Raw genomic sequence first — 24,428 nt, forward strand, 5'->3', positions numbered from 1 at the left:
ACTTCCTTATTTAAAATATAGTTTATTCTATTAAGTTGAAAATGAGGTCACATCTTGGCTAAACATTTTACATATAAAAACATGCCATTTGAACAATTTACATGACAAATGTAGTGCCATTATTATACAATGATGTCCTGAACTGTTTCAAAGACTAAGGGCTCTATTCAATCTGTACTGCGGAAATTCAGCGTGACTGAAATTTAAACACAATGTTCGGAGACTGCATTTACGGTAAATGCTGCATGTCAGCTCAATCAGCGATACAGAATTAAGTCCCAAGGCAACCCTAGCACACTGTCCTTTTAGAGGATGGCAGCTGAGGCTGCAGGCTTTTGTTCCAGCCCACCTCTTACACACCTGATTTGACTAAATCAACTTTAATAGTACTTGACTGGAGAAAATGCCTGCACAGTGTCCTTATAGGAATTGAGTTCTTCTCCCCTGTACTTACTAACCATTCTGAGACAATCTGCATATTTTTCATTACAGGTCCATGAAAGTACAATTTTCATAAGAAGCTCATAATTCTGCATTGCAACAGGTATTTTGAGGTAGACCATGATACACAAGTCAAGCACCGCAAAAGTAAAGGGTTAAGTTAGTAGACACATCGATCTAGAAGCTAAAGCAGATGATCCTGTCAGCGTGACCACTGATGTGGATGCATCAAGCCAAGTGAGGGCAGTGTACAAACATAGGTCCCCTACACACTCAGGTTGTACAACGCAAAATCAATATTTTACACAACAGTTTCTTCACAGAAATGTTTACACCACCATTGTGTGTCTATTTTTGCACAGAAATCTCAGGTCTAACACTGCTGTTCTGTCAAAAGCATTGTGCATCAGTTGTACAACCTGAGTGTGTACAGGACCAAAGTGCTTTGAGTGACCGTGTTAGAGCGGAGATGGTTAGATTAGCCATGGTAGGTAGAGGGGCCTTCCCAGTCCTGCACGGTAGACTCTCTGCTGGCCAGCCTCTCCCTGCAGGGGGTCTGACCAGTCATTAAGCGCTTCAGTGTCTCCGAGGTGCCCGGCCTCATCCACGGCTCCGTGGCAACCGTATCCACGGAGCCCTGAGTGTGCGGCGCACGAGGGGAAACCTGCGGAGAGATATCTTCATCACCAGACAGGTCTGCTGGAAGAGAGAAACCGTAAACAGATATCATCAACCTAACAGATCTCCCAGGTAAGATGGCTGACAAATTGTTCCATTCCGGCACATTGGGGCACTGACAGCCTCAGTTTAATCTTTATGCAACACCCACCTCTTCTGAGGCTATGGCGGCTCATAGCCAGCAGCCTCTTGGTCCTATGGTGGTTACGCTCTCTACCATGCTGCTGTATGTTGAGACTGGCCTCTGACTGGCGGGAGTAGTTCTCTGGCTGGCCAACAAGCTCTCTGGAGCTCCCCCGCTCCTAAACAAGCCAGAGCACAAGGTATAATGATGGTAGAGGAATATAGCATTTTCAATGTAGAGCTGCCACTGGCCTCTATTTAAGAAGTGAGGATATATTCATGATGTAGGGATCAGGGGTTGTATGTATCAAGTATCTCAGAGTGCAGATTTAGAATCCATTTTGCCTTTCAGATCATGATGAAAAAGATTACAAGGACAAAGGGGACCTGATCCTAGATCAGCCCTCTTACTCTGATGCTTGGAGAATACTGTCCCAGATATTAGAGACTGAACTTTGAACTGAGTTATGTAGGGTTCTTACATTGTGCAGCTCTGCCCTCTTGGCCAGCCTCCTCCTCTCCCTGGCTGAGAGCTGGGGCGGACACTGGGAAGGCTTCACCCATGGGATCTTGGCACAAACCACAGGTAAATAGTTAGTGGTGTGCTTCTCAAGACACTCCTTCCCTTACAACAACTGGTGTACATCCCAAATGGCTCCCTATAGTGTACTACTTTCGAGCAGGTCCTATCGGCCTCTGGTCAAAAGTAGCGCATTATTTAGGGAATACGGTGCCATTTGGGACGCAGCTTTAGTCGTGTGATTCTCAAGGCGCTCCATCCCATACTACACATGATATTAGTGAATCACCAGAGGCTTTCCCAATGAAGGCACTGTCAGACTCCAACAGGGAACATCTCATAGGATCCCCTACTGCATTCCTCTGGGGAGAAGAGTGTACAGGCATTGTGTCACACACAGACAAGCATGTACTGTACAGCAAAGAGACCACTCTGTAGTTCAGGGCGATAGCTAAACTGGCAAGTAGAAACTCACCAAATAATGGTTTTGTTGCTGGGGTGGTGACAAGTGAAAATAATCTGTAAAATAGAAAGACAAATGATTTCCAAGCCCTTAAAGTGCAAGTACTCCACCTGTAAATATCATGTTAGTTAGTGATAAAGCAGTGAACAGAGTTGAGCACTGAGTATTTAAGCAGTTAGGTTGATATTGAGTGTGTAGTCAGCGAGTAGAGTTTGATATTGAGAGTGTGTGTTACTGACCGGCGGGAGGTTTCCTCCTCAGGCTGTTGTTGATCCTGCGTAGCTCCTCCCTGTAGTCTGCCTGTCTCTGGATGTCCACACTCTGTCCATCCCTGTCGCTAGGCTGCTCACAGTAACCATGGCCTTCCACCTCTCTGGAGTCAACATCTGCAGTACAAACAAGGCTTCTCCACTCAAAACAAACATGACAATACTGATCACCCTGGTCAAAAGTAGTGCACCAAAAAGGGAGACTCAGGTTTTGAAAATCACTTTTAATCCTACCCTGTGATGTGACAATTATTTATTTATTTTTTACGTTTTTTAACCACAGATCATGGAAATGCGCAGTTTTTACACATGTAGACTGGTTTCGTGCTGGAAATTATGAATAGAAGGTTGAAGTGTCAGAATTGCCCTTTTAAGCCTTAACAATCAATGGCCTGGGTTACGTTCCACATGGCACTCCATTCCATACAGTGCGTTACTTTTGACCCGACCCTATGGGGACTGGTCAAAAGTAGACCACTACATAGGGCACAGGTGTCAAACTCATTCCACGGGGGGCCGAGTGTCTGCAGGTTTTCGCTCCTCCCTTGTACTTGATTGATGAATTAACATCACTAATTAGTTAGGAACTCCCCACACCTGGTTGTCTAGGGCTTTATTGAAAGGAAAAACCAAAAACCTGCAGACACTAGGCCCTCCGTGGAATGAGTTTGACACCCCTGACATAGGGCATGGGTTCTCAAATGTTTTGGGGATCCCTTTAGTGATAGCAAATTCAACAGGGACCCCTCATAACTCGAGTGAGATTTAAATAGCAAACAAATAATTGTACTATGACTTTGGCAATGCATGGCCAGACAAACCAAGTCTCAGGCCCTGGGAAGGAACATTTTAAAGGCCCAACTCTTGGCATAAGAAAGAAAATGTTGCAAATTTCAAGCTAATTTCCTGCAATTCTACATGACTCTCTTTTGGTAAAAAAGTTGAGGGATGGGCCTGGAGAAATGTAACCATTCTCAAATTCATAGACAGAGCTATGGATGCAAAGATGGACCATCCATGATAACAAAATTATAGTTTTAACAATGTTTTGAGGCTATACAATGTTTGTTTACATTTACAATCTTTACAAACATTGGAGTAAAACAAGCTCATATTTTGGGTTCGATGGGATACGACAATTAAACCAAGCTCCTGAGGCATTTATAAAAGATATATTCTAAAAGAATCAATGGATATATATATATATCCATTGATTCTTTTAGAATATATCTTTTATACATTTTATATATATATTCTAAAAGAATCAATGGATATATATATAGATATATATATATATATATATATACATACATACATACATACATACATACACACACACAGAGTTGAAGTCGGAAGTTTACATACACCTTAGCCAAATATTAAACTCAGTTTTTCACAATTCCTAACATTTAATCCTAGTAAGAATTCCCTGTCTTAGGTCAGTTAGGATCACCACTTTATTTTAAGAATGTGAAATGTCAGAATAATAGTAGAGAAGAATTTATTTCAGCTTTTATTTCATCACATTGCCAGTGGGTCAGAAGTGTACATACTCAATTAGTATTTGGTAGCATTGCCTTTAAATTGTATAACTTGGGTCAAATGTTTTGGGTAGCCTTCCACAAGCTTCCCACAATTAGTTGGGTGAATTTTGGCCCATTCCTCCTGACAGAGCTGGTGTAACTGAGTCAGGTTTGTAGGCCTCCTTGCTCACACACACTTCTTCAGTTCTGCCCACAAATGTTCTATAGGATTGAGGTCAGGGCTTTGTGATGGCCACTCCACCAATACCTTGACTTTGTTGTCCTTAAGCCATTTTCCACAACTTTGGAAGTATGCTTGGGGTCATTGTCCATTTGCGACCAAGCTTTAACTTCCTGACTGATGTCTTGAGAAGTTGCTTCAATATATCCACATAATTTTCCAACCTCATGATGCCATCTATTTTGTGAAGTGCACCAGTTCCTCCTGCAGCAAAGCACCCCCACATGATGCTGCCACCACTGTGCTTCACGGTTGGGATGGTGTTCTTCGGCTTGCAAGCGTCCCTCTTTTTTCTCCAAACAATGATGGTCATTATGGCCAAACAGTTCTATTTTTATTTCATCAAACCAGAGGACATTTCTCCAAAAAGTACAACCTTTGTCCCCATGTGCAGTTGCAAACCATAGTCTGGCTTTTTATGGCGGTTTTGGAGCAGTGGCTTATTCCTTGTTGAGCGGCCTTTCAGGTTATGCCGATATAGGACTCGTTTTTACTGTGGATATAGATACTTTTGTACCGGTTTCCTCCAGCATCTTCACAAGGTCCTTTGCTGTTGTTCTGGGATTTATTTGCACTTTTCATACCAAAGTACGTTCATCTCTAGGAGACAGAACGCGTCTCCTTCCTGAGCGGTATGACGGCTGCATGGTCCCATGGTGTTTATACTTGCGTACTATTGTTTGTACAGATTGTCACGAACCGGCTCAAAGTGCAGCACCACAGATCTCCTCAGAGGGAGCTTCATTAGATGTATTTTTTCTTTCCCCTAATTGTCATCTGACCCTTTTTGTTGAAGATTTACTGCAGCCTACTGTATAGTGCTGTGCTATCTGACACAAGCCCAAATATTCAAATAAAACATCTTTCTTTTTTATTATGTAGAAAACAATAAATGTGCCTTTGCATTGATCTGTGCAGAACTAAACAATTATTGACTACCATCTACAAACTGTGTGTGGTGTGTGTGTGTACAAAATACAATTGATCCTCAAAATGTAGTCTTTTTCCATTTGATTTATTAAGCTTTGTCCAAAATGGCACACTATTCACTAGATAGGGCTCTACTCATATGGGCTGTGGTCGACTCTAGTTCATTATTCATCTTTCTCTAATATTTTTGCAGGAATCTCCTTGCGAATGATTTTACCGAAGATTGTACAAGGAGACAACGTGGAGATAAGGAACAACAAAATATATTTATTTAACTAAAGTCAAACTAAATATAATTAACAATGGTGTGTGTGTGTAGTCAGTAGTGTAAGTGAGTGGTTGCGTGCATAAATGTGATGACGGGTGTTGAAAGGTGCCAACGCAAACAGCCACAAAAATGCCACAACCAAAAACTGTGTCTGCATGGAGAGAGTCTCCTCAATGAATGGGGAAGAGGTGCATTTATCCTGGGACACACCCAGGTGTGTCCCATTTCGCTGACGACCCTCCCACCGACATCCTATTAAGGAAAACAAGAGCAAAGAGAAACAATTTGGCAGACAGAGTTGGAGGGTCGTCACAAGATGACCGTGGTACCTTCAGGCGTTTAGAAATTGCTCCCAAGGATGAACCAGACTTGTGGAGGTCTACAATTTTAGCGGATTTATTTTCCCATGATGTCAAGCAAAGAGGCACTGAGTTTGAAGGTAGGCCTTGAAATACATCCACAGGTACACCTCCAATTGATTCAGATGATGTCAATTAGCCTATCAGAAACTTCAAAAGCCATGACGGAATTCTCAAGCTGTTTAAAAGGCACAGTCAACTTAGTGTATGTAAACTTCTGACCCACTGGAATTGAGAGATTATTTCACTGTCTAAACAATTGTTGGAAAAATGACTTGTGTCATGTACAAAGTAGATGTCCTAACTGACTTGCCAAAACTATAGTTTGTTAACAAGAAATTTGTGGAGTGGTTGAAAAACAAGTTTTAATGACTCCAACCTAAGTGTATGTGAACTTCTGACTTCAACTGTATATCATTATTTTCATACCGAAAATGGATGTAGCAACTAAGGATTCTGGCTTTAAATTACAACAAAACATTTTGTGGCATACAAATAGTGTTAAGTTGAAAAATGCATAATTGGTAGAGCACTGAGGATACCATTTTTTTTTTTTAAATATATATATTTTGAGATCTGGCCGCAGACCCCACTTTGACAACCCCGGACATAAGGAATAGGGTGCCATTTGGGACAGGCCCATTATTCAAACAGTCACTGTATATCTTTACCTCTGTATCTGAACTGCAGCGAGTCGTGGATCCTGTGCAGGTTTTTGGGCTCTGTGTTCCTGGAGGAGGGTCTCCTGACGGGGGCCTGTAGCCGCAGTCTGGCCATGTCAAACACATCCATCTGGGGCCGCTCCCTGTGCATGGACACCAGCACACAGTCACATCGTTCAGCATGTACACACAGCACTGGGGCTAACATAGAGCCTAGACCAGGGGTCGACAAAAGGTAGCTTTTTTAGGCCCACAAACATTTTTGAATTAATAAAAAAAATAAAAAATAAAAAATGTGAGGTCATACCACAGATTCTCAATTGGATTGAGGTCTGGGCTTTGACTTGACCATTCCAAGATATTTAAATGTTTCCCCTTACACCACTTGTGTTGCTTTAGCTGTATGCTTAGGGTCATTGTCCTGCTGGAAGGTGAACCTCCGGCCCAGTCTCAAATCTCTGGAAGACTGAAACCGGTTTCCCTCAAGAATATCCCTGTATTTAGCGCCATCTAACATTCCTTCAATTCTGACCAGTTTCCCAGCCCCTCCCTGCCATGCTGCCCCACAGCATGGTGCTGCCACCACCATGCGGGGATGGTGTTCTAAGGTGATGAGAGATGTTGGGTTTGCGCCAGACATAGCGTTTTCCTTGATGGCCAAAAAGCTAAATTTTAGTCTCATCTGACCAGAGTACCTTCCATATGCCTTTTGGCGAACACCAAACGTGTTCGCTTATTTTTTTCTTTAAGAAATGTATTTTTCTTGACCACTCTTCCGTAAAGCCCAGCTCTGTGGAGTGTATGGCTTAAAGTGGTCCTATGGACAGATACAATCTTCACTGTGGAGCTTTGCAGCTCCTTCAGGGTTATCTTTCGTCTCTTTGTTGCCTCTGATTTAATGCCCTCCTTGCCTGGTCCCTGAGTTTTGGTAGGCAGCCCTCTCTTGGCAGGTTTGTTGTGGTGCCATATTCTTTCAATTTTTTTAAATATTGGATTTAATGGTGCTCCGTGGAATGTTCAGTTGCAGATATTTTTTTATAACCCAACCCTGATCTGTACTTCACAACTTTGTCCCTGACCTGTTTGGAGAGCTCCTTGGTCTTCATGGTGCCACTTGATTGATGGTGCCCCTTGCTTAGTGGTGTTGCAGACTCTGGGGCCTTTCAGAACAGGTGTATATATACTGAGATCATATGACACTTAGATTGCACACAGGTGGACTTTATTTAACTAATTATGTGACTTCTGAATGTAATTGGTTGCACCAGATCTTATTTAGGGGCTTCATAGCAAAGGGGGTAAATACATTTGCACGCACCACTTTTCTGTTTTTTATTTATAATTTTTTGAAACAAGTCATTTTTTAATTTTACTTCACCAATTTGCGTATTTCCATTACATGAAATCCAAACAAAAATCCATTTAAAATTACAGGTTGTAATGCAACAAAATAGGAAAAATGCCAAGGGGAATGAATACTTTTGCAAGGCACTGTATCTGTGACCAACAGATGCATACTGTATCTGTATTCCCAGTCATGTGAAATCCATAGATTAGGGCTTAATTCATTTATTTCAATTGACTCATTTCCATATATGAACTGTAACTCAGTAAAAAAAGTTATTCTTTTGCGGATGACAGATGTTTAGGGAATGGGGAGAAAGTGCCAATAACTCAATTTTTTTTATGATTTTCTGTGCAAAATTTCCACATGACATCAGTTTGACTGATTAAGCCTTCATTTGGTGTAGAACATTACTGCAAGAAATGCTTAATTCTACAGGAGCTAATATTAAGGCTATGTGAGAGGTTATAGACCTACAGTCAGTGTCCAGATTTCAGTTTCCATTTAACCCATCTGAACAGTAGGCTACAGTCCCCGTCTTGTGACTGTTTCTCAAACATTACTTTTCTGACCCTCCCTTCTATTTATTTTCAACTCTGCATTTTGCAACGTTTCTCTTATTGAATTAAACTCCAACATTGTTATTTTTGCCTCCAGAATTGATGTTAACTTTTTCTGCCCATTCCCAAAAGCTTTTGGCGATTGGTGTGTAGGCTATTTGGCACATGTACAGTTAGGCCCTAAAGCTCTCTGGATATAAATTGCACAAGAATGATACATTTTATTGATTTAAGGTATTGTTTTCAACCCACCCACTCACCCTTCATCCACACAATATTGAATTACTCTAAATCTGTCCGTCCCATGGATATAACTGTGGGAACTGTGGGTTATGAGTCAAACCATGCATCACTAACTCACAGCACAACACACGACAAACAGTGGAAGGCATCACCTCACCAGTCTTACCTGTCACTCATAGGAGAGTCCAGCTCCTCCCATTCTGACTGCAGTAGCTGGCCCTCCAGTCGTTTCTGCTCGCTACGCAGCTGTCTGCGCAGCTCGGACAGCTCGCTGATCACACCCCACTGGTCTTCTGGCACAGACACACACGTCAGCATCAGACGTTGAGAGAAAATTGAGTTTCTACCTGCTGTGTACTGTATTATAGTGTGAGGCAGTGTTACCGGCAGCTCTCAGCTGGTTCCTGCGAGCTGGGACTGGGGGGGACTGGAGGCCTGACAGAGAGCGCTCCTACAGGGGGAAGAGAGGGAGGAAGACAAGATCCAGTCATTGTGCTCCACTGATACTTCCTCAGTCAAACTATTTCTCTCCATGGTGGTGTGGAAGAGGACATGCTGTGTGCTCTGGAAGTCACTCACAGACAGGGGGACAGTAGTACCGCGATGGCTGTCCATGGACTGAGGTCTGGGGCTGTACTGTGGAGCCTGATGCCTCTTTTGGAGGGTGGGAATGGGGGGAGACGGCTCCCTTGGTACCTTCAGACAGACAACCACATGAATGTCCTCACTTATCTCATATTAATCTCTCAGGGCCTGCTTCCTAACTAAAAAGCACTTTCAATAGAGATTGTTCATTGAGCATGCTTTTTAATCTAAGACTAGGCTTAATGTGTGAACAGTAAACCTCCCCTCAATGCTCAGAGGGTCAAACAGAGTCTTCCATTGAGCTCACCTCCTGTAGGCGTGCCCATCTCTCCTTTTCATACTGCTTCCTCAGGGCAGAGTTCTCCTTCTCCTCTGCCTCTTTCTTCATCCTCTCCACCTCTTTCTTTCGCTCCTCAGCCAAACGGATCAGCTCATCATTCTTGGCTTTTTGCTGGAGGGAGAAAAAAAAAAACTTTGCTCAGTCCCCTGAATGAGTGAGTGAGTTACAATAAAGATTTGCTGAACTTAATGACTCATGTCAAACGATAGCATTCAGCTGATAGACATGTTACTTGTAGTAGTAGATAGAGTATTGCAGTGTAATCTAATGCTACAGCTCCCTTAGTGAACCAAAGCCCTGGTCCAGTTAATACTGACCTCCATCTCCTTGCGTTTCTTCCTGTCCTGTTCTTCTTCATACTCTCTCTGGATGCGTTCCCTCTGCTCAGCCAGCCTCTTCTCCTCCTTCTCCTCCTCCAGCCTCTGGCACTCTCGCTCCTCCGCTTCCTTCCTCCGCTTCTCCTCAATCTTTAGGCAGCAGGACAGACAACCAAGGTCATCAGTGAGACAGTCTGTATGTGTGTATCCAATCAGATATCAAAGCTGAGTGTATGGTTAACCAAACCATCAATGCGCATCAGTACAACTTTAAGTTTAAGCTCAGGAATAATCTTTTTTTAATGTGACTTCTGATCAAGTTTAGGGGAAGGTTTGTCAGGTGATAATATGAAAACGCTACTCTAGCCAACTTTCACACAGTACTGATGTGTAACATCCAGTACCTGTTGTTTGAGGTAAGCCTTGTACTTTTCCTGTTCATGGAGCTGCTGTGGTGTGGGCAGGTTCCCAAAAATACTGCCTCTGGCAAACGAAGGGGCCTGAGCAAAACCTGTGTAGAGAAACCCACCAGACAAAACAACATAGTAGCTGAACCTGACAGTGAGTTGGACAAGATGGTGAAGCTGTAATCGCTCATGGACAGACTACGTAAACATAAATGGTACAGTAGGTCTGTCATGATACAAACGGGATGCGTGACATAATGAGCAGCATTAGTTCCTGTGCTTAGGTTTTGTGTCACTGGTTATTTGGACAAATCACAATTTCACAGGTGTTAGCATCTGACTTTCCGAAGCAGAGGGCTAATAGACTTGCTCGTAACTTGCAAAGAGGGTGGAGCTCTTCATTCCGGTTCCGATTCTCGCTCTCTCTCTTAACATGTATGGACCCAGAACTTAAAATCGAGCATCTGACCAATTACAAGACTTTAGTTCTGGATTAACCAAGATTACTGAGGGTGCCACTACCACTTTGGGTTGTTTCCCAAATGGCAGCCTAGACTAGGGCCCATAGGGCTTTGGTCAAAAGTAGTGCACTATGAAGGGAATAGGGTACCTTGTGGGACGCAGCTTTTCTCTCGGTCCTTAGAATCACATCAATGTGAAAACAACTGTATCTACCTGAGACTCTGTGGGTGGAGGGAGGTCTAGCGTCCTCCTCTCGGGGCACTGCCATGGTGGCTCTTGCACTCTTCTGCCATGTCTCAGGGTTGATGTAGGCCTCTTCATTATGCTTGTGCATCTGGTGCAGATCAGCTGTTAACACAATTTACACGATTATGATTAGCAATATCCTTTACAAAGATTAAAAAACATTACACAATGGCTTTTCTCTGCTATCAGTCTCCAAAACGTATGTACTGAAACAAACGATAGACGATACGAGAGGTTGAACAGGCTAGTAATAGGGGTTGCAACAATTTCTGCAGATAATTTTAGAAAGAGAGGGTCCAGATTGTCTAGCTCGGCTAATTTGTAGGGGTCCAGATTTTGAAGCTCTTTCAGAACATCAACTATCTGGATTTGGGTGAAGGAGAAATGGTGGGGGCTTTGGCGGGTTGCTGTGGAGGGTGCCGGGCTGTTGCCCGGGGTAGGGGTAGCCAGGTGGAAAGCATGGCCCGCCGTAGAGGAATGCTTATTGAAATTCTCAATTATAGTGGATTTATCGGTGGTGACAGTGTTTCCTAGCCTCAGAGCAGTGGGCAGCTGGGAGGAGGTGCTCTTATTCTCCATGGACTTTACAGTGTCCCAGAACTTTTTTGAGTTAGTACTACAGGATGCAAATTTCTGTTAGGCAGTTTGAAAAAGCTAGCCTTAGTTTTCCTGTGTATATTTGTTCCTAACTTCCCTGAAAAGTTGCATATCACGGGGGCTATTCGATGCTAATGCAGAACGCCACAGGATTTTTTTGTGCTGGTCAAGGGCAGACAGGTCTGGAGTGAACCAAGGACTATATCTATTCCTAGTTCCATTTTTTTTGAATGGGGCATGCTTATTTAAGATGGTGAGGAAGGCACTTTTAAAGAATAGCCAGGCATCATCTACTGACGGGATGAGGTCAATGTCATTCCAGGATACCCCGGCCAGGTCGATTAGAAAGGCCTGCTCGCAGAAGTGTTTTACGGAGCGTTTGACAGCGATGAGGGGTGGTCGTTTGGTCACAGACCCATTACGGATGCAGGCAATGATGCAGTGATCGCTGAGATCTTGATTGAAAACAGCAGAGGTGTACTTGGAGGGCGAGTTAGTTAGGATGACATTTATGAGGGTGCATGTGTTTACGGATTTGGAGTTGTACCTGGTAGGTTCATTGATAATTTGTGTGAGATTGAGGGCATCAAGCTTAGATTGTAGGATGGCCGGGGTGTTAAGCACCCCGGCCATCCCCACTGTGGCAGCACAGGAGCCCTGGCCGGGCTAGCTTCAGGCTAATTGGTGCTTGCTCCGGGATGGAAACGCTAGCCAGGAGTGGTCACCCGGGATTGCGGTTAGCTAGTTGCGAAGATCCAGATGAAAATGTTCAGAGTTTGCAGTAGGAATCCGGGGATATGGAGAGAAATAGTCACGTTGTTCGAACTTGCGAGAGCTTTCCGAGCTAAAGGTTAGCTGATGACCGCTAGCAATGGTTTGCTAACTGATAGGTGGTAGGTAGTTAGCTGGCTAGCTTCAGTTGAGGGATTCCAGATCCGAAGTAAATAGAAATACTTTAGAAAAAAGCAGATCCACGCCACATTGGGTGAGGCGGGTTGCAGGAGAGTATTTAGAAGTTGAGGATTAGGAAAATATTTTAATAAGATATGCGAAGAAAAAATGTAAAAAGATCTATACAAGGGACACGTCAGGACAAAGACGTCTGACTGCTACGCCATCTTGGATGTTATAATGTTGTTATTGCATCAAATGGTGGTTTTATGCAACAGAATAAGGGGTTGTTAGAACGCTCATCTGTGTGTGTTCTACCGAGGATGGGCCTCTGGGAAATTTACCATGTCTTTGGGTGATACCGCATTCCAGAGCCTGAGTTAATGTTTCTGTTCTATAAGGTACCAGGGTGAGATGGCTCAAGTATGGAGTTGGGGGGCCAGACCCTGGTCTGTACACGATGAGGACAGTTTTTACAGCAGATACTGTCTGCTGTGAATTAGAAATATCTTTCATACAAATCTTAACCTTGTGACCCATTCCATACATCTTGTGTGTCATGTAGACTGAAGGAGGTTGGACTTTGCTATAAAATGCTGTGGCTCAAACCAGCTGGTTGAGTTCTCGGTGATCACCTCCAGGAGTTGTTACTGACCAGCTACATTACTGCACTAATTAAATAGTTTGATTGTTTTGAAAAAATCTAATTCTCTCCTTTTGATTACAATAATTCTACCACAGGGAACATACTGATGAGGTTGCCCCTGCTGTCTCTGAGAGGGGCTCCTCCTCCTCCTCTCCCCCAGGGGTCGTGGTTCTTCATGTCTGCCTCCAGCTTGGCCTCGTAGCGATCTGTCTCCTCCCTGTCCAGCCTCCGCCGCTCTCGTCTCTCCTGGATCTGTAGTCAGGTTAGGACGGAACACTGATCAGAATACCAAATAATATATTTGTCTTCTATTCATAACCGGTCACACAGAGGGCAATGGAAGAGGCTGGAGTGCAATGGTATATTGCTGTTGGAATGTCTAAACATATTCAGTTAAATACTTTTTATAACACTTGTAATATTCTATATCAAGCTACAACTCATCTGTTACCTGGCAAAAAATCTGACTCCTCCCTTTCCTGGGGTCTCCCTGCCGAAATAGCACACTCTGTGACAAAACGCATGGAGACGAAAGATTCTGCTGACTTCCACAATCACATTCTAAATGTACCTGTTGTCTTAGTGCCTCCTTGTAACGTAACACACTCTCTTTAGATGGTTTGACCTGCTCTGCAGGGAATACTCCAATCCCTGAACCCATGGTAGCAGCATCACTGGCAGGTCTGCTGAACAAGAGACAATGTTAATTCACGCTCATGTATTCCTTCTATTCATTAATATAAAAAGCAGATCAATTTGAAATGTTCAATACTATGCAAAAAGGTATGGGAAACAGGAGACACAATTGATGTGGTTTGTCACTTTTCATGCCATAAGTAATGAATGTCAATGTATCACTGTGAAAAATATCTTCATACAGCCACTAGGAGGCGAGAGCGAGACAGCTCAGAGCTGTCCAGACCAGTGCAGACTGCAGCAGTGACTCAGCAGGGAGTCAACACTCCTGTCTGTCCAGATGGCCAGTGGGCATGACCTTCTCATAACAGAACACTAGCCATCGATAGGGGGAACAGCTCTGTTTGTTCCTTTAGAGGAGTTGCCCCCTACTGGTGAATAGGGGATACACATTGTAGGTGTTGAAGCGAAAGAGTCCCGATTCTCTAACCTTCTCCAGAAGTGGGCACTCGTTCACTTCCCCATATTCCTCACAGCAGTCCATTCCTTTTCAATCAATGAGGGGGAGTGTACAAGTGCACACTTCAGGAGAACGGTAGATAATCAGAATGTTGCCTAGGTGTTAAAGGGAAGAGAAAGGATGAGATTGGTACAACACATACTGTGGAGGGGGCTCTGGATGGCTGCTCCCATTGTGAGGGCTGTGTTGACTCATCTGGCTGGGGTGAGGCCCTGCAGGAGGAAGGCTGAGGTAGGACTTGGGCTGCACCCCTCCTGTCAGCGCGATCTGACCATCTAACATAGAAACACAGAACACTCATTATGCTGGATCAGAGAACACATGTATTATATCCCAATGCCAAAATGTGCACACTACTTAGTATGAAGTGATGCATTGGCTACGCATACTAAATAGTATGCTAGTATGGACATTGGGACACAGTAAATTGTTTTCACTCCAACTAACAACATCCATTCCTTTTTTCTAAGTGTATTGTAACATGGAACTCTTCATGTGTTAATATAGACTATAAGCTAAGGACCCTGGAACTAAACACCTCCCTCTGCAACTGGACTCGACTTCCTGACGGGTCACCCCCAGTTGGAAAGGGTAGGTAACAACACATCCGCCACGCTGATCCTCAACACGGGGGCCTCTCGGGTGTGTGCTCATTCCCCTCCTGTACTCCCTGTTCACTCATGACTGCATGTCAAGGCACGACTCCAACACCATTAAGTTTTCCGATGACAACAGTGGTAGGACTGATCACCAACAACGACGAGACAGCCTATAGTGAGGTCAGAGACCGGGCTGTGTGGTGCCAGGACAACAACCTCTCCCTCAACATGATCAAGACAAAGGAGATGATTGTGGACTACAGGAAAAGGAGGACCGAGCACGCCCCCATTCTCATCGAAGGGGCTGCAGTGGAGCAGGTTGAGAGCTTCAAGTTCCTTGGTGTCCACATCACCAACAAACTAACATGGTCCAAGCACACCAAGAGAGTCGTGAAAAGGGCATGACAAAGGAGACTGAAAAGATTTGGCATGTGTCCTCAGATCCTCAAAAGGTTCTACAGCTGCACCATCGAGAGCATCCTGACTGGTTGTATTATTGCCTGGTATCACAACTGCTCGGCCTCCGACCGCAAGGCACTAGTGCGTACGGCCCAGTACGTCACTGGGGCAAAGCTTCCTGCCATCCAGGACCTCTATACCAGGCGGTGTCAGAGGAAAGCCCTAAAAATTGTCAAAGACTCCAGCCACCCTAGTCATAGACTGTTCTCTCTGCTACCGCACGGCAAGCGGTACCGGAGCACCAAGTCTAGGTTCAAGAGGCTTCTAAACAGCTTCTACCCCCAAGCCATAAGACTCCTGAACATCTAATCAAATGAACATCTAATCAAATGGCTACCCAGACTATTTGCATTACCCCCCCCCCCCCCCCTTTACACTGCTGCTATTCTGTTTATCTATCCATAGTCACTAACTCTACCTACATGTACAGCTCAATTACCTCGACTAACCGGTGCCCCCGCACATTGACTCTGTACCGGTACCCCCTGTATATAGCCTCGCTATTGTTATTTTACTGCTGCTCTTTAATTATTTGTTACTTTTATTTCTTTTTTTGTTGGTATTTTTTTAACTGCATTGTTGGTTAATGGCTTGTAAGGTCTACACCTGTTGTATTCGGCACATGTGACAAATAACAGTTGATTTGATATATACTGTATATATAATAGACTGGTAGGTAGGTGGTGCTTACAGTAGGCCAGGTTAGGGTCCAGTGGGTTCCTTGCACCATAGTAGAGATGGGCCTCATCATAGGGACTTCTATATGCATCTGCCAATGTGGATGGTGGATGAGGAAGGAAACCTGCCATCCTGAAACACAAATTCAAAATCATACAGCACTGTTAAATTGTCAAACAAAAAAAATAAAGTAGTGAATTTATCAGATTGAAAACACACCTGGTCTATTCAAAATGGCACCCTTTTTCCTATATAGTGCACCACTTTTGACTGGAGCCCGGGTGCCATTTGGGACGCAGGCCAGGATTACGGTCATAGCAACCTAGGTGGCAGGTAGCCTAGTGGTTTGAGCGTTGGGACAGTAAGTGAAAGGTTGCTGGTTCGAATACCTGACAAGGTGAAACATTTGTCGATCTGCCTTTTGAGCAAGGCACTTAACCCTAATTTGCTGCAGAGGTGCCATACTACTATGGCTGACCCTGTAAAACAACACATTTCACTGAACCTATCCAGTGTAACGTTATGTGACAATCTTTTTTTTACCTGTGAATGTCCATGCTCCTGTGAATGGCCTGGCTGTAAGGGGAGGTGCCTCCACTGTTGAGGCCCAGGGTGTGGCTGTAGTCCAGCAGGGGGGACTGGAAGGCCACGCAGGGCTGCTCAGGGGGAAGCCTCTCTCTGTTTTCCTCACTGGGTCTCCCATTCAACTCATCCCCTGGTAGGTCCACAGCTTGGCCTGGTGGGTACCAGCTGTCTTTTCTTTTTCTGCCATTGTCATCACTATTCACTGCTCCAAACTGTTTGATCCGATCTGCCTTTTTCTCCGGGTCAGTCGTCCCTGTCACAGCAACTCTGAGTTTTAAATCCTTCTCCCTAATACAACAAAGGACATAACACACAGCTCATATGAGGTATCCATATCTGTGTTTGAAAACCTTAAATTGTCTATCTTAGTGAGATGGGCTACATGATCTACATTTTAGCAGCATTGTGGTCAGAAGTAGATTTGTTTATAAGCTGCGTTTACACAGGCAGCCCAATTCTGATATTTTAAATATTTTACTCCATATACAAACTTATACATATAAAAAACAACTTACAGATGCACACAAACAACTTATTTTACCTTTATTTAACTAGGCAAGTCAGTTAACTGCCTTGTTCAGGGGCAGAACAACAGATTTTATCTTGCAACCTTTCGGTTACTAGTCCAACGCTCTAACCACTAGGCTACCCTGCCGCCCAATGACTTTATCTCATCTGCCCAGACACGCATGCTCACACCCCTGTCCCTAATGCCTGCATTATTGTTTTTCTCGTCGCCCATACTATTTAAATAATTATTGGCAAAAGATCTGATTCGTCCAAATATCAGAATTGGGTTGCCTGTATAAAGGCAGCCTTATAATCAAATCTACCTCAGACTACAAAGCTGCTAAAATGTAGCCCATCTCACTAAGATGGAAAATGTAAGGGTTTGTTCTTCATTGGACAGCAGGATCAAAAACATATTGACACCCACCTCTTCTTATTCCTCTGCTGTTCAGCTATCTGCTCCTGCAGCTCATGCCTGTACCTCTCCTTCCTTCCCTGCAAGGCAGCAGCTGCATCTGCAGCCCCTGTCAGACATGCCATGTCACCACATTTGAGGAATATCATCAAATGTTCAATTAGTCCAGAAAAAAACCCAGCAGTTAATCTTAGTAATGAACTTCAGAACAGAGTTGGTCTTACCAATCATAAGCCCGGTAACGAATTCAAGCTCGTCCTTCTTGGTAGAGGATCTGGATCTTCCACTGTGTCTCATCCCTGCTGGTCCCTGCAGCCTGGCAGATATAACATCAATCAGCACTCACATCATACCTCACAGACGATTGTCTCTCGGTATTCTTCAATGTTTGTTTAGTGAGCAAGTGGTTGAATTGTGTGAGTGAAGTTTAAAAAATTAGAGGGTAAAAAAATGCTTAAGATCCACTATTGGTTTGTCTGATTTCAGGCTGGCTAGGGATTTAATATGATCTTATTGTACGAGCGGAATCTAAATCAACAAGCTATGATCCAGCTACAGTGTGACATCAGACCTTTCATCTGTACTTTTCCATCCAATATCCTTAAAATTTAAAACAAAAAATGTGTTTTATCCAGATTAAAGTTGATACTTTGTCTGTTTACATACATTTACATAGAGAAAATGCACTGCATTATAAAATCCAAAACAAAGAGACATGGCAATCCAATCATGTTCATTTGTCCAAATTGGTTTTAGCACAATCCTTTGGAAGTTAAAGTTATCAAAATTATAGGTATAGTGATTTAGTACTACTTGACGTACTTGGGTTTGGGGGTTACAGAGGATGTCCCCCGGCTTGCCTCCGAATAATCCTCATCAGGAACAACAGACCCCTTAGTCTCCTTCCTATCTGCATATTGACTACTCTCTGTGTAGTCAGGCAGTTCAGCACCTCTGTCCCGGAGCCTTGATATGTCCCTGGGCAAAAAAGAGGAAGACAATGAAGAATACTTTTTCAAAACATAGACATAAAAACATACTGCAAATACCATGTCAGTAGAAATGGTTAACCAATTACATAGCTAAAAACTGAAACCATTAAAGGTAAGTGTAACATTAACAAGTTGGGCCAACAGGGAATGGGTGGAGAGAGGGGATAGAATGTAATTTTGTTTTAATATTATATGTTTTTGTGCCTTTTTCTTTTGTTTGCTGTTCAGGTAAGAAAAAACGATATTTGTACTTACACATGTCAAGAATTGCACGACCATGGCACCGTGACTAGAAACATGGACGTGTACAAACAGACCGTCTATGACTTCCGTAAATCAAGAGGCAAATCGACAGTACGGGGCAAAGTGGAGTCGCAATTCAATGGCTCAGACAAGAGACATACGTGAAAGGGGCTGCAGACAATCACGCATTATAAAATGGAAAGCTAACCACGTGGAAGACACTGATGCCTCGCTCCCAGACAAGCTAAAACACCTTCTTCGCCCGCTTGGAGGAAAACATTGAACCGATGACACTAGCCCCCGCCGCTCACGAGAACTGTGCGCTCTCCTTCGCCGTGGTCATTTAAGCGTGTTAACCCTCGCATGGCTGCTGGCCCAGACAGCATCCCAAACACTGCCTTATCCCACCTGGACAAGAGAAATACCTTTTGTAAGAATGCTTTTCATCGACTACAGCTCAGCATTCAACATCATAGTGCCCTCCAAGCTCATCACTAAGCTCAGGACCCTGGGTCTGAACCCTGCCCTATGCAACTGGGACCTGTATTTCCTGACGGGCCGACTCCAAGTGGTGAAGGTAGGCAACAACACCTCCACCACGCTGCTCGTCAACACAGGGGCCCCACAAGGGGAGCGTGCTCAGCCCTCTTCTGTACTCCCTGTTAACCCATGACTGCGTGGCCACGCACGTCTCCAAATCAATCAAGTTTGCTGACGACACAATAGTGGTAGACCTGATTACCAACAACGACGAGACAGCCTTCAGGGAGGAGATGAGAGCCCTGGCTGAGTGGTGCCAGGAAAATAACCTCTCAATGTCAACGAACAGAAGGAGCTGAACGTGGACTACAGGAGACAGCAGAGAGCACATCCCCATCGGCGAGCTGCAGTGGAGTTCCTCGGCGTGCACATCACTGACAACCTGAAATGGTCCGTTGACACAGTGTGGTGAAGAAGGTGCCACATCACCTCTTCAACCTCAGGAGGCTGAAGAGGTTCAGCTTGACCCTCACAAACTTCTCCAGATGCACCATTGAGAGCATCCTGTCGTGCTGTATCACTGCCTGGTACGGCAATTGCAACATCCGCAACCGCAGGGCTCTCCAGAGGGTGGTGGTGCGGTCAGCCCAACGCATCATCGGGGGCACACTTCCTGCCCTCCAGGACATCTACAGCACCTGGTGTCACAGGAAGGCCAAGAAGATCAAGGACCCCAGCCACCCAAGCCCTGGCCTGTTCACCCTGCTACCATCTAGGAGGCAGAGACAGTACAAGTGCATCAAAGCTGAGACCGAGAGACTGATAAACAGCTACTATCTCCAGGCCATCAGACTGTTAAACAGTCCCCACTAGCTGGCCTCCGCCCAGTACCCTGCCCTGAACCTTAGTCACTGTTACTTGCCAGCTAGCACCCAGTACTCTACCCTGCACCTTAGAGACTGCTGCTGTATGTACATAGTCATTGAACACTGGTCACTTTAATAATGTTTACATACGGTTTTATCCACTTTATCTATATACTGTATTCTAGTCATGTCTCATCCTATACAACTACTGCTGTACACACCTCTTCTATTCATATACTGCCTAAAAGTCACCATTGGTGATTTATCAATATATTGATAAAAGTTACCTTGTCCGAGAGAGATTTATTGTTATCAAAACGGTAGGGTAAGCCTGCACGAAACACAGCCCTTATTTTAAGTGTTTCTAAAATTTCCTATGGGAAACATTTATGGTGGAAAAACTATTGGAACCAATTCTCTGTTTGACTGCTAGGTTTTAAGGGTATTATGACACCTCCATTATGGAATGAATGTTTTTAGAAATGTTTATAAATTAATAAAAAATGAAAAGCTGAAATGTCTTGAGTCAATAAGTATTCAACCCCTTTGTTAAGGCAAGCGTAAATAAGTTCAGGAGTAAAAATGTGCTTAACAAGTCCGATAAGTTGCATGGACTAACTGTGTGCAATAATGGTGTTTAACATGATTTTGAATGACTACCCCATCTCTGTAATCCCCACATACAGATAAGTGTAAGGTCCCTCAGTCAAACAGTGCATCTCAAGCACAGATTCAACCACAATGACCAGGGAGGTTTTCCAATGCCTTGCAAAGATGGGCACCTATTGGTAGATAAAAATACATTTAAAAAATAACACATTGAAAATCCTTTTGACCATAGTGAAGTTCTTAATTACACTTTGGATGGTGTATCCATACAACCAAGTCACTACAAAGATAGGAAGAATACACTTAACTCAGTTGACGGAGAGGAAGGAAACCACTCAGGGATTTCACCATGAGGCCAACGGTGATTTTAAACCAGTTACAGAGTTAAATGGCTGTGATAGGAGAAAACTGAGGATGGATCAACAACATTGTAGTTACGCAATACTGACCTAAATGACAGAGTGAAAAGAAGGAAGCCTATACAGAATACAAATATTCCAAAACATGCATCTTGTTTGCAATAAGGCACTAAAACTAAAAAAATGTGGCAAAGAAATTAACTTTATGTCCTGAATACAAAGCATTATGTTTGGGGCAAATCCAATAGAACACATCACTGAGTACAACCCTTCATATTTTAAAACATGGTGGTGGCTGCATCATATTATGGGTATGCTCTTCATCGGCAAGGGAGTTTTGGGGGGGATAAAAAGAAAAGGAAAAGAGCTAAGCACAGGCGAAGTCCTAGAGGAAAACCTGGTTCAGTCTGCTTTCCAACAGACACTGGGAGACAAATCCACTTATCAGGACAATAACCTAAAACACAAGGCCAATTATACACTGGAGTTACTTACCAAGACAACATTGAATGTTCCTTAGTGGCCTAGTTACAGTTTTGATTTAAATCACTTGAAGATCTATGGCAAGACTTGAAAAAGGCTGTCTAGCAATGATCAACAAACAACTTGACAGAGCTTGAAGAATTTTAAAAAGGGGGAATTATTGTGCAATCCAGGTTTGCAAAGCACTTAAGACATTGCTTGTTCTGATATTAATTAATTAAAACTTTTTGGATTAGTTGTGTATTGTTTTGTATTGCTAGGTATTACTGCTCTGTTGGAGCTAGAAAACAAGCATTTCGCTGCACAGGTGATTAAAATCTGCAAATCTGGGTACGCGACCAATAAATATTGATTTGTTTTGACCTTATGTCCAAAAACATTACAAAAAATATTTTATTTGAATCACATAGGAAGTGTTAAAAAAAAAATACCTTAAGTCTGTTTTGTAGTGTCTTCTTTGCCAAGTCCTCTCTTCTCTCTCTATCCCTGTCTGCCTTGGTCTCCTTCTCACCATCAGGTCCAGCTCTTCCTCTGTGAGGTCTGCCTCAGAGTCAAAGTCCACTCTCACCAACCTGGCCCTCTCTCTGGGAAGCAGCAGCTCATCCTCAGGCCACAGGCCCTCCATCCTCCTGCCCTCCACTAGGCAGCGTCCTCCCCTGTGCAGCCCCCTCCTTCCTTCTGTCAGCGTGGCTGCGTCTCTCATGGAGGGAGCCTGCTTGGGGTGCACCGGGGGTCTGGGGCTGCAGTGGACAACAGGTAGGTCTGAAGGAGCTCTGAGAGAAGCATGCTGCTCCTGTGTGTATGAGGGGGAAAGGACAGCTTAAAGATGATCGACTTTTGGTTCCAAGCACCCTTTTTACTTGCAGAAGATAGAGTTGAGCACGTTCTCTTAATTTACTGAGACATGTTTAAGATGACCTGATGTATTAAGTTCTCTCTCTCAATGAACTCTAAGCGGCCTCAGTTGACTGAGCATGGTATAATATAGGCTATATGCAGAACTGTCTAGGTTACCTTAGCAGCACTCCTCTCACCAATGGGAAGGGATGGGTCTGGTTCTGCAGCATTGAGATGTTTTTTCTATAATTAAGGAACAAAATTGGCCAAATCAGCCCATATCAGAGATTGTAAAAATAAATATATTTGGTAGAAAAATATTTGGAAGAAAACTGCACTGACTCCTTGCACCCGCAACATTCCAGTAAATCCTGTGGCCCATGCATGGATGCTGACAGGTTACAAAGTAGTAAAAACGATAACTTTTGGCATTGGTAATATTATTACCTGAGCCACGTAGCGTCTGTAGTCTAGACGGAGCTCTTGCTGTAACTTCTGTTTCTTCCTCTCATAGTCTTCACCCAAAGGTAAACTTAGACAACAATTCTCCTCTGAAAAACAGGATGGCATACATTAAATAAGAAGACCCCCCAACAGCCAGGATTTAAATCTACCACAAAGTGCTTACAAATTGGGTTTCTAACTTCAAATATATACTGTACCCTTCCCTTGTGCTGTGGACGACTTAAATGTTGGGATATTTGTGAATGTGGGGTCATGGGCCTTGTAGTCTTTTGTCTGTTGGACAGTAAATTCGTCACAGGTCAGAAAATTGCAATAATTTGTTCAGCTGTCACCAAACACATAAAGTAGCATGCATTGCACTCATGTCCAAGTCTAACCTTTTCATTATTCTAGCACCACAGTAAAAGGAGCATTGAAACACACCCTTATTTCAAGGTAAGGTGGATCCTGTTCCAAGCTGGCTTTATCCTCTGCCACTTTGGCCTTCTGTTGCTGGATGAATTTCTCAAGTTCATCATCCATCTCCATTTATAATACAGGCTCACTGAAAGACAGTGACAAAATGTAATAATTTATAAATACAGCTCAACTGTACTAGCAACATACATAACGTTATCTAGCTAGTAAATAGACACTAAAATGTTTCTGTGAAATGGTTCAAATAGTGATGTTGTTGACGTTTGCAAGAAAGGTCTTGAATTGTAAACATTTGGGCGCTACTAGTAACTAACTGGCTACGTTATCGTACAATAGTAGTAGTAGCTAGCTACCGGTAACGTTAGCGAAACAGAACTTTGAACTCAACTAGTCTAACGTTAGCTAGGTAGCTAGCATTACTGTAACTAAACCATCTACGTATGCTGTTGTAATTTCCTCTGATCATCTCATTGCAAATTGTAGCAAAGACCCACTGTCTCTTTAATTTCCGTTGTCAAGCAACCACTAAACACAAAAATCATGTTTTAGCGAGAGACCGTACTTCGTAACTCTTGCGTTAATTAAACAAAAAATAGAATGTCCAGTCAGCGGTCCCGTTGATTGGTGTTTATTCTGACTAGGAAGCGCACAAAAAAACACATTAGGGCCAGGCATTGGTTTTAGCTAACTGGCATTTATACCATACCTAGCTAGCTAACAAGCAAACTGACGTTAACGTTACACGCAAACATGAATACTTTTACGAGTTAGCGAACATGCCAGATTCTCATTATAAAGTCAATTAGCTAGGTAACGTAAGTTAGTTAAAATGGCATAAACAATACTCACCATTTGAGCAACCAAGTTAGCTAGCGAACTTGCTAACATTTGCTACTCAGGTAGCTAAAGCTACCAAAAGCTGCCAAGTGGCAACAGCAAAGATTATGGATATACCGACAAGACACATCCTACACAATCTCCTCCCTTCGGTTCCCATGACACTATCTCCCGTACAGATTTCTTTGTACTATAACACATTTCTACCTTTACTACATTCATCCTATTGTCTCTGCCAGCAATCTAACCCATTTTTACAAATCAATGTTTTAATTTCACCTCTACCCAAATGCACCTTTATATCCACAATATTATTTTTCAC

At 43.4% G+C, this 24,428-nt stretch overlaps 1 protein-coding gene across 1 annotated transcript; it reads right to left on the reverse strand.

Annotated features, from left to right (window-relative positions):
• Positions 1-2: 2 nt before the first annotated feature.
• LOC129823991 (centrosome and spindle pole-associated protein 1-like) lies at positions 3-24,428 on the reverse strand. Its single transcript, XM_055883222.1, is given in 30 exon segments — positions 3-1,140; positions 1,271-1,421; positions 1,725-1,785; positions 1,787-1,811; positions 2,052-2,124; positions 2,238-2,281; positions 2,465-2,611; positions 6,487-6,620; positions 8,792-8,918; positions 9,010-9,076; positions 9,205-9,321; positions 9,518-9,661; positions 9,868-10,017; positions 10,272-10,378; positions 10,950-11,084; positions 13,221-13,368; positions 13,568-13,606; positions 13,688-13,799; positions 14,415-14,547; positions 16,022-16,140; positions 16,552-16,881; positions 17,531-17,627; positions 17,743-17,834; positions 18,341-18,496; positions 21,982-22,343; positions 22,565-22,630; positions 22,835-22,938; positions 23,050-23,125; positions 23,276-23,396; positions 24,119-24,428. Coding segments are annotated over 29 exon segments (3,642 nt in total). The 5' UTR covers positions 23,381-23,396; positions 24,119-24,428; the 3' UTR covers positions 3-919.

Source organism: Salvelinus fontinalis, chromosome 26 (assembly GCF_029448725.1).
Source record: "Salvelinus fontinalis isolate EN_2023a chromosome 26, ASM2944872v1, whole genome shotgun sequence".
In the NCBI taxonomy this organism is placed as follows: Eukaryota; Metazoa; Chordata; class Actinopteri; order Salmoniformes; family Salmonidae; genus Salvelinus; species Salvelinus fontinalis.